Genomic DNA, 10,886 nt, shown 5'->3' with positions numbered 1-10,886 from the left:
TTTTTATAAAAGACAAGTCACTCTCCACTGCCCTAGACCCTGTAGCTCCCAAAGTCAGCTACCAAGGTATCAGTGGGATATACTGTAAGCTCCAGCCCCACTTGCTTCTGGAAGTTGTTTCTCTAGGGCAGACAAAGAGAATTCTGGAAAGATACATGAAGTCTCCTGGAGGGAAAAGTAGATGGCTTCATTGTCTTTTTCTGCAAAAGTTTCCACCTATGACAAGATTAGTAAAGACTCAGCTAAGAAGCACATTCATTACAAACTTCCTGGGGAGATCTCTGGCAAGGGAGAGAGGCATTATTGAGATTGTGTCCTGAATTCTCCAACCCTCCACATCCTCATGTTAGAGCTACTAGTCACATGTTAGACTGTTGCAAAACAAATAAAACTAACTTGACTTTTTGCCATCTTTGTTTTTTTCTTTTGACTTGTCGACCAAGCTAGACTGTGAAAAGACTGCCCTAGTTTCTGGTTATTCTTCCTTTGGAATTAAGGGGTTGGGGAACAAGAGGACTAGGGTATGGGGAGGGGGCAGTGGTATTCTGGTAAATATTCCACAACCTGCTCTCTGCAGGGTAAAGAGGTCCTTCCTGGTTTATAGTGTTTGCCAATTTCCTTGGTGTAAATTCTCCTACCGTTGCCCAATTATTTCAGGCTCCCAGCCTAATGTCACTGAACACACAGCTGGGGAGAGATGTAGAGTAGCACAACATTCTAAAATATTTCCACCTTACAATACATATAAATAACCAATTAGCATAGATAATAGTAAAATAATTAAAAAGCAATGAGCTTTGGGTATTTATTACCTTGTGTTTCATATTTTCTTTAAGTTTATGCAGTTTGTTAATAATGACTGTACTTGGGGCGCCTGGGTGGCTCAGTCGTTAAGCATCTGCCTTCGGCTCAGGTCATGGTCCCAGGGTCCTGGGATTGAGCCCCGCATCGGGCTCCCTGCTCGGCGGGAAGCCTGCTTCTCCCTCTCCCACTCCCCCTGCTTGTGTTCCCTCTCTCACTATGTCTCTCTCTGTCAAACAAATAAATAAAATCTTTAAAAAAAAAAAAAAATAATGACTGTACTTAACAACTGGCTCACAAAATTCCAGGAAATGATTCTTATGGGCCAGTATAAACCAGTTCCAGCTCACCACTGGGTAGAATAGAGGAGACTCTGATTCAGAAAGAACATGAAAACTCTCCTTATCAGTTAGATTTGGTCACTTTGTTCCCTCCTTTTCTCTACACAAACATCAGGAAAAATCAAAAAGTATACTTGCTTGGCCTTATGGGAAGAGGCAAAAGAACAGGATTTGTTCTCTTCCATGTTTCTGACAACTACAGGAAGAGTTAAAGTTATTCATTACAGATCAAAATAAATAGATAACTCAAAATAAAATTGGCCAAAAAATTCTGCCTGGGATTTACCATGTAAATGGCCCTTGAATCTCAGCCAAATGGCTGCGATAAAGAAGAATCTCAACAGCTCCTCATTACATACCCAATAAATTATAAATTCCTCAACACAGCATACAGAGCCTTTATAACTGACTTCAACCCACTCAGATAGGACATCTGTTTTTACTTGTCCAGAATCTATTCTCCCTTTTCCTATAATAACATCTCAATTTTATCTAGGGGAAATACACTTCCTCAGTTAAGAGATAGGCTTGGTAGAACTCTAAGTAATGTTTATCCAACTTCTCCTGGTCAAGGGTCAGGGATTTTTTTGGTTTTGGTTTTTTTTTTTTTACCCAAATGGGCCAATCATACCTTCTCTCCATGGAATGCAGATCTTGAGTGGAGTAACAGAGAGACTGCAACTTGGTTGGAATACCTTCATCTTGACAGAAGCCCCTCAACAGACCCACAATGAGTTCCTGCTTATCTAGATTTCTGGGCCAGGCTTGGTTCCTCTTTTTCCAGATCCTGGTCATTAGCCTTCCTTCAGTTTGCTGAACTATCCCAGAGTTTTGCTTGTTTGTTTCATTTAACTTAGCCAAAATTATCTCTGTTGTTTGCAAGGGCTTGACTGCTGTATCATCTTTGCAGCCTCATCTCCGACATCTACCCACACCTATATGTGCCCCAACCTTCTGGGGCCATTGGCTTGTCCCTAGTATAGACAGGCCTGGCCCATGGTGACAAATGAATTCCATGATGTTTCAGGACTCTGCCCTGGACTGCCTTTTTCTCCATGGTCAGCTCCTTCTCACCCTTAAACGTTCAGCTCACTTGTCTCCTCTTTTGTGAAACTCCACGAACTTCTCAAGACAGAGTTAGTTGCTCCCTCCTTTGTGATCCCTCAATACTTGTGTACACTTCTACCACAGCATCTATCAAATTGTTTTATCTCCTCCTTTTCTCTCATCTGACTGCAGGCAAGTTTAGGATAGAGATTTCATCCTATGTAACTCTGAATATTCAGTACTTAGCAGAGTGCCTGGAACATAGTAATGTTTGGTGAATGCATGAATGAGTACTGAGACATCTCCCAAGGCAGGAAGGAGATAATTGGCCAAGCACTCCCCATCACCAAAGGGATGTACTCTAGGCTGACTCTACATAGGAATATTTCTGAGGAAGAGATTGGTTCCAGGCTTGGGAAGCAAGCAGGCTTGCTTTGTCATAAATAAAAGAAGGTGGGGGTGGGGAGATTTTCACATGAATTGCTAGATGTCATCACCCAGAGCAAACCTGGAAGCCATATGTTGAAGATGGCAGTCAGAGTCTTTGAATGATTGTAGATCAGAGGGCCTTCCCATCCCTATCAATTTCTAATTGGACTTTTGAACTTTGAATTAAATAAAAAAATAAACTTTATAGTGTTAGTCGTCTGAGATCTTAAGATTTATCTGTTATAGGATCTAGCAATACCTTACCTATTGATAAAAACTGAGGTTAGATGTGGTTATAACAAAAACCTAAAATCTGTTTCTTTGGCCTACCAGTTGAACAGTGAATGGTGAAGAAATGAAAATCAAAGGCTACAAAGCTAGAGCTCCAGGCTATGCCATGCAAATATTTAGTAAAAATGTCACCTCTGATGATCGATGTATTAGCTATCTATTGCTGAGTAACAAATCATTCCAGAACTTTGTGGCTTAAAACAACAATGAGCATTTATCATCTCTCACAGTTTCTGTGGGTCAGGAATTCTGGGGTAGCTTGGGATCTCTCATGAGGTTGCAGTCAGCTATTGACAGGGCCTGCAGTTGGGGTGGTAGGACCGACTCACTCACATGGTTACATGACTCGCAAGTTAGCCCTGCCAGGTCCAGTTGCTCTTGGGTCTGCTTGAGGGTCTCTTGAGCTGGTGGCTGCTTTCCCCTAGAGCAAGTTATCCAAGAGATCAAGGCAAAAGCTTCCAGGTCTTTTATGACCGAACCTTAGAAGTCACATACCATTACTTCCATCATATTTTATTGGTGACTTTCCCTCAGACTGTTCCAACTCCTGTGGAAAGAATGAACTAGCAAGGAGGAGGGTTTGAGGTAAAGACATCAACTATGGCTCCTTTTTCTTTGTTTTAATGATTTCATTAAGCAGGATTTGAATAGATGGTAACTATAATGCTAATTCCAGATGGCTGTGCAATTGCCACCATGAGGGAAGCCCTTAGCCAAGGACAATGCCTGGTCATGACTCCTTGGGCCAGGACAGAGTTTTGAGGGGCTTTCACGCCTCGCCCCCCCAGCTTCTCTTTCTCTAACACTCAGCTTTCCTGAAAAATGTTCAGGTTTTCTAATTCATCCAGGTTTTCCAGGTCTATTTTTCTACCTTTCTCACTTGCTACAGTTATCATCTCTATGCTGGCTGGACCTAGAGATGGAAGAAAGATCAAGGCATCTCCAGAATTGAATTAGATTAATAAAACCAACAGAAAATGGATGAGATCAAGCAAACGTAAGTGAGCTGAACCCACAGAATATAATGTGACCCAAAAATCCTCAATCACGTCTTTAAGGCAGACACAATGACAAGGGGTATTCTTACAGCATTACAACAAATATGAACAACTCTAATGTAGCTCAGATCAGAACTTCAACTTTCTCCAACTTTTTTTTTCATGGTGGTATCAGACCGAAGCCATAATTTCTAGGAAACTGTATTATTCTTGAATTGCATACTAATTGTCTTCCCTTTAAATATTTTTTAGTTACTCACTTATCCAGTAATCAAAGACCCTTCTTCTTGACTTTTTAAAAATCCTGTTGAGCTAATTACTGTGTCTAGTTAGGTTCCACACATATACTGGAGACAGATGAGTAAGAGGCAAGGAAAATAACAAGAAAGAGATAGCTGACAACTTGGAGAAAACAAACAGTGGACACCAAAAGTAAAAGAATAGCATAATTTCAAAAGATATTTACTTAAAGAACAAAAGTAAGCTTAAAATCTGTTTTGTGTGCTCAAAAATTTTAAAGAAAACATGGACTTTGTAAAGCAATAAATGAAACAGAAGATAATAAGATAGTAGACTGAGTTGGAGAAGGAGCTGGCAGAGTTAGTAAGCAAAGCCACAGCAGAATTTAAGAATAAAGAACAAAATTAGCAACACATAAAGCCAAATCAGCACTGTAAAGAATCACGACTGCAGGAAGTCTCCCAGAATGCCAAGAGGAGGAACAAAGCATGAAAATTATCACAGAGGAGATAACAGACATGGAGAGAAGGCCATAGAAATCCAACACATAAATATGGATCCTCCTGAAAGACAGTCAGGACAAGAGAACCATAAGCATCAAAGATCTAATGGGAGAAAGCTTCCTTAGAAAGTCTGATAAAAGACCTGAAATCAGGGGTGCCTGGGTGGCTCAGTTGGTTGAGCCACTACCTTCGGCTCAGGTCATGATCCCAGATTCCTGGGATCGAGTCCCACATTGGGCTCCCAGCTCAGCGGGGAGCCTGCTTCTCCCTCTTACCCTCTCCCTTCTCATGCTGTTTCTCTCTCTCTCAAATAAATAAACAAATAAAATTAAAAAAAAAAAAGACCTGAAATCATAAATTGGAAGGAATTCATCATGTCCCAGGGGAAAAAAATCTATAGAAATTTTGATTTGCAAGTAGAAAGACATAATCCTACAAATTTACAAATATAAGAAAACAGCCCATGATATTGTTTGTGTACTGCTAATGCACAGTTATGTTTTCACCTTCTTGTCCAGTTGTGAACATAGAGTAAGATCCTATGCTGCCCATAGGGGGTGAGGCTTTCTGTGAAGAAAATGGATATTTCAATGTCAAATCCTGAAAAGAAAAAGATTCTAGGATGAAAAAAGAAATAGGAAGAAGAGGGAACTCCTTTCTCTGTCTAAGCTTCATTCTCCTAGTCCTGGAATCCAATGAGTACCAATGTGCTCAATATGCTTCCAAAAGAAACAGAACAATTGTGTCTGCCATATAGAGGCAAGTCAGGGACTAAGTTAGGGAGTTAATGCATTAGTACATGTCAAGATCTAAGAATAGTATCTGGCACATAGTAAGCACTTGGTAAGTATTAGCTATTATCACCATCATAAATATTATTCTATGTGATATAATAACTGCCATAGTCTTACAACATATGACTAGCAAAGTTTTATTATTAAATGCTGTACCTTAGACTCAGCCTGAGTACAGAGATTTAAGGGAAGGGTTTGTGCACTTGGTCTGGAGGGGTTAAGAGGAGAGACCTCCTTTCCTCTCAGAGGCCATTGTTGGTCATGGGGATTGGTAATAGCTCTAATAGGAAAGAGAAGTGAAGGTGAGGACAAAAGAGCAAGAACTCATGGCTCTCAGCTTCAGCCATCCCTCCCAGTGATTTGAGAGGTGAGTCAACTGGACATAAATCTAGTCTGAAGGTTTCTAGATAAATTCTGCAATCAGAAGCAAGGGGTAATAGTTCTTTGGGTCACCAAGACCTGTCCTTGACCTGGACACAGGTGTTACAGTAGGGAAAATCCTGAATGGTGCCATTCAAAGATTTGCACAGGGCTGGGCCCATTGGACTGCATGCCTTTCTCTGCTATGCCAAGTTCACTGAGACCCTGATCCCCACCATGCATCCCAGTAAGCCACCAAGGTAAACTATTTGCCTTGATATGCTCTCCCAGAATTCTGCACTATCACACAGCCTTGAATCTCAGTTAGATGAAATTCTAATTCATCATGTAGCATCTGTGTGGGCATCTACCTGCATCCCTGATAGAGGTAGCCAGTTCTCTGGTTTGATTCCTCCCATAGTAGGGCTACCTCTATGGCTTCCTAGCCTTCTGGATATCTGACAGGTGGTTTGGGATGCTTAGTATGGCAGAGTTTAATTCCAAGAAAGAGAGACACCTTCTCTTGTGTGTAATAAATTTGTGAGTCTCAGTTACTCAGATTGCAGTGGTCTAAACAATCAGGTCCTCAATGCCAGGTGCACTCAAGGCTGTGCTTCCGGTATGGACTACAGTGGCTCCCATAGTGGGTCATTGCACTCAGATGGAGCCAGCTTCTAGTGCTATGAGACTACAGGAACTACAGGACTAGCTAGAGCCCTAGTGCAAAAGGAAGCCTCACAGCAGTGCATTAAGCCTTCATGAAATGAGTATTGAATGGATGAAGTAGTGATTCAGTCTATATTTGAGTCCAAGGGAGAGGGACTGCTTCCTAAAATAATTCATCTTCAGACCCTTAAAGAATTATTCCATGTTTTGAATTAAATCTAGCTTCATCTAACTTCCAGTCCTTTGTCTTACATATATTTCCAGGGGCCATATCAATTCCACCCATTCTTTCACACAAAGATAGCTATCATGTTCCTGAGTCTCCTTACTTCAGTTCCTCCCATCGGTCCTCATCTAGTGGCTCACCTCCGAGCATGCTACAATACATCTCTGTGCCTCTTAAAGTGTGATACAAAAAGTGCAGTACTCCAGGTGTGGGCTGATGGGCACCAAGTTCAATGAGATTATCACTCTCTTGTGATGGTGTGCTTTTTGTTGTTGTTGTTATCACATCATAAATTTACTTGTTTAGCTACATTTGCTAAAAATATCATCTGCCTTTCCACTCTTCCTCACCTGTAATTAAGTAGTTGTTTGTGTAGCCAAGTATAAGTAGTAACATTTAAAAGACAATGCCTCAATTATAGTCTAGCTCATTATAATCATTAACTTCATCTTATTAGCCATGACCATTACAAAATGGAATTACCACTTAAAATAAGATACCAAATAAGATGGTCAGGCACCACCATCTTCGGCCTCAGAAATGAAATGCTACCTTGCATTACATCAGCTTTGGGATTTTCAGACCACCTAATTGCACCTCGCCCCTTTTAGCCAGGTCATCTCTAGTTAAGCCACGCCCCCAGAGCGTCCTCTCCTTGGCCCCGCCTCCGGGGCCTCTGCTCCCAGGAGCCTCGCGTCCGCCCCGCCCACTCCTAGCCCGGGGCGGGAAGCACTAGATATTGCCGCGGATTGGCTGACTGGGGCGCAGCTTAATGGCGTCGGGCTGGCTAGCCGCGGTCCCGGCGGTGGCCCCTGGGCGAAGGCCGCCTGTGTGAAAGGGCCTGTGGCCCGAGCTTGCTGTGGCAACAGGGAGTGGAAATTGGAGGCAGGAGCCTTCCTTACACTTCGCCATGAGTTTCCTGATCGACTCCAGCATCATGATTACCTCTCAGGTGAGCTATTGCCTCCCACCCCGGGACCCCTCAGCCACTCTTTCGTGAATTGTCTTCTCGGGGTTTCAGTGATGCCGGCTGGCCAGGATCTCGCTGTCCTCGTCCGCCGCCTGGACCTGCCTCCCAGAGCTCGGGGAGAGGGTAAGATTTGCTGAGTCCGGTTCCCTCAGCCCTCATTGTGGGAAGGCGTCCTGCGGCCGTCCGCGCCCCCACCCAGCCTCTATCTACCCACTCTCTCGTCCACTTTTGGAGGGAATCACGCGGCCTCAATGCTCAGATCCCGAGCCACGAGAAAAGAGCGGTCTCCAAAGCGTCCCGAAGCTTCTGGACTGCGCCTCTGACCCATGGCTCGGGGAAGAGAGTGGTTCCGGGCGCGGAATACGCAGCTCGCCAATGGGAGCTGGCTCCTGGGGACACGTGGGGACCTTTCTGGTTAGTTGTCAAATCCTGAATCCCCGTTCGCAGGAATCAGTCGTGGTCAGTTCAGAGACCTTAAAAGTAGTCTAAGGTTTGGTTTGTGTACCAACACCTCATCCTTTAATCCTCTTTCTGCTGCCCACGCTCTTCGGATCTTTTTCTTGACCCTCCTTTACCCATTGGGCACATTCATTCATTCGCACAGTCCGCGGACTTTTATCGACCATTTTATAAAAACGCTGAGGATACAAACCTAAATAAACACTAATTCCTTATTCTGTGCAAGCTATGTCGAGGAAGCCTCTTGCTTTTTTTAATTTAAATTCAATTAATTAACATATAGTGTATTATTAGTTTCAGAGGTAGAGTTTAGTGATTCATCAGTTGCATATAACACCCAGTGCTCATCACCAGTGCCCTCCTTAATGCCCATCACCCAGTTACTTCCCTCCAGGAACCCTCAGTTTGTTTCCTATAGTTAAGAGTCTCTTGTGGTTTGTTTCCCTCTCTGATTTCGTCTTATTTTATTTTTACTACCCTTCCCCTATGATCCTCTATTTTGTTTCTTAAATTCCACATATGAGTGAAATCATGTAATTGTCTTTCTCTGATTGACTTATTTTGCTTACCGTAATACCCTCTAATTCCGTCCAGGTCATTGCAAATGGTAAGATTTCATTTTTTTGATGGCTGAGTAATATTCCTGTACGTACACACACACCACATCTTTATCCATTCATCTGTGGATGGACATCTGGGCTCTTTCCATAGTTTGGCTATTGCAGACATTGCTGCTATAAACACTGGGTGCATGTGCCCCTTCAGATTACTATGTGTTTATCCTTTGGATAAATACCTAGTAGTGCCATTGCTGGGTGGTAGGGTGGAAGCCACTTGCTTTTACCAGCTTTCATTCGTTCAGCTACTCTGTTTTCCTCATAGCATTTATTGTAGCACTGATATTTATGTATTTATGAATTTATTTTTTGAGGTCCTGTTTTTTTTATTATGTTATGTTAATCACCATACATTACATCATTAGTTTTTGATGTAGTGTTCCATGATTCATTGTTTGCATATAACACCCAGTGCTCCATGCAGAACGTGCCCTTTTTAATACCCATCACCAGGCTAACCCATCCTCCCACTCCCTCCCCTCTAGAACCCTCAGTTTGTTTTTCAGAGTCCATTGTCTCTCATGGTTCATCTCCCCCTCCGATTTCCCCCCCTTCATTCTTCCCCTCCTGCTATCTTCTTCTTCTTCTTTTTTTTTTTTAACATATAATGTATTATTTGTTTCAGAGGTACAGATCTGTGATTCAACAGTCTTGCACAATTCACAGCGCTCACCATAGCACTGAGGTCCTGTTTTGTCCAGGCCTTATCACCCCCGCCTTTAAGTACAAGTACTAAACACAATTATTTGCTGGCCGACTGTTACTATTTGTAGAAGCTCAGACTATCTAATTATTGATTCCCCCCCCCTCATTTACCCAGTAGTTTAGAGTATATTTCAAGTGGCAAATGACAGAAACAGTTCCTTTTGAGGGTTTAAATGAAACTAAATCTTTGATCCCGTTTTCATATTCCTTCATCCTAATGCTTCTGTCTTTGGAACAGAGCACTGTCCATTGTCTCTTGAAAAACTTTAATTACAACATTTTAGAAAATATGAAAATATGAAACAAGGAATACTCTAATAAGATAACTTTTAAAATTTACCATCCTTTATATAGTTTTCATAATTGTTTTTATTGGCTGCATAATATTCAAATGTATTAACACAAAAAAATCTGGACACGTAATTCTCTTGTTTTTCTAACTTTTCTTAAGCTTTTCTAATTTTTCTAAGGCTAATTGCCTTTTGTGACAATTCAGGTTTGTTTTTAGCCCTACTACCAACTCAAGAAAAATGACAATATTTCAGTAGCATTTTTTTTTTTACCCAATTTTTAAAAAAGAATGTGGGTGAGGAACTTGCATTGTAGCCTCTAAGATTTTTAACACTGATATAATAAGTTGAAGCAAGAAAGTAGCTTTCTGATTTTTTTTACATTATATAATACTTTAACTTTCACACAGGCATTCACATGCAATATTAAATATTTAATGCTCTTTACAAATGAGGAACTAAGACCCAAAGAATCACTTGTGTGGACTGTTCTCTGACCATATATTTATGTGGCTACTTCATCATTATTTTGGTATCAGTAAAAATGTCACTTTAGAGAGGTTTGTCCTGACTCCCTACCCCTATCACAGTAGCACCCATTTCAGCCACCTTCAATCCCATTTTCCTGTTTTATTTTCTTCTTAACCTCCATCACTATTATTTGTGTCTGTTAGATGTAAACTTCATGAGGTCCAGATTATTCTTATTCTCTGCTGTATTCCCCAGCATCTAAATCAGCTGCTGATAACAGGGAAGCCTAGTAAATATTAAGTAAATAGAGATATAATTATGTTAGAAACCCCTCTTCCTCATTTTTCCTGTTTTATATGAACTGAAAGGTTTTAAATGAAGTCTGTGGGGCGCCTGGCTGGCTCAGTCGGTAGAGCATGCATCTCTTGATCTTGGGGTCGTGAGTTTGAGCCCCATGTTAGGCATGGAGCCTACTTAAAGAAATAAAATTAATTAAATAAATAACTATTTCAGACTTCATTTTATTTATTTTTCTTGAAATGATCAGCTGTTTGTTCCATTCCCCTCATAATTTCTCTGAATCTTTATCACTGTCCTCAAGGGCCCCTTTCCCATCCTCATCACTTAAACTCTTAGCAGATAACCTTGCCTCCTGCTGTATCAATAAAAGTGAAGACA

General features: G+C 41.5%; 1 protein-coding gene across 1 annotated transcript in view; it reads left to right on the top strand.

Annotated features, from left to right (window-relative positions):
* Positions 1-7,389: 7,389 nt before the first annotated feature.
* LOC116641988 (Golgi pH regulator) overlaps positions 7,390-10,886 on the top strand; it is a 59,367-nt gene continuing 55,870 nt past the window's right edge. Inside the window, exon 1 of the mRNA XM_032420005.1 lies at positions 7,390-7,648. Within this exon, the coding sequence (XP_032275896.1) occupies positions 7,607-7,648 (42 nt within the window). The 5' untranslated portion in view covers positions 7,390-7,606. The remainder of the gene's footprint in view (positions 7,649-10,886) is intronic.

This window comes from Phoca vitulina, unplaced genomic scaffold (genome assembly GCF_004348235.1).
Source record: "Phoca vitulina isolate PV1807 unplaced genomic scaffold, GSC_HSeal_1.0 scaffold2, whole genome shotgun sequence".
Taxonomy (NCBI): Eukaryota; Metazoa; Chordata; class Mammalia; order Carnivora; family Phocidae; genus Phoca; species Phoca vitulina.
This window is presented reverse-complemented; position numbering and strand designations above follow the sequence as displayed.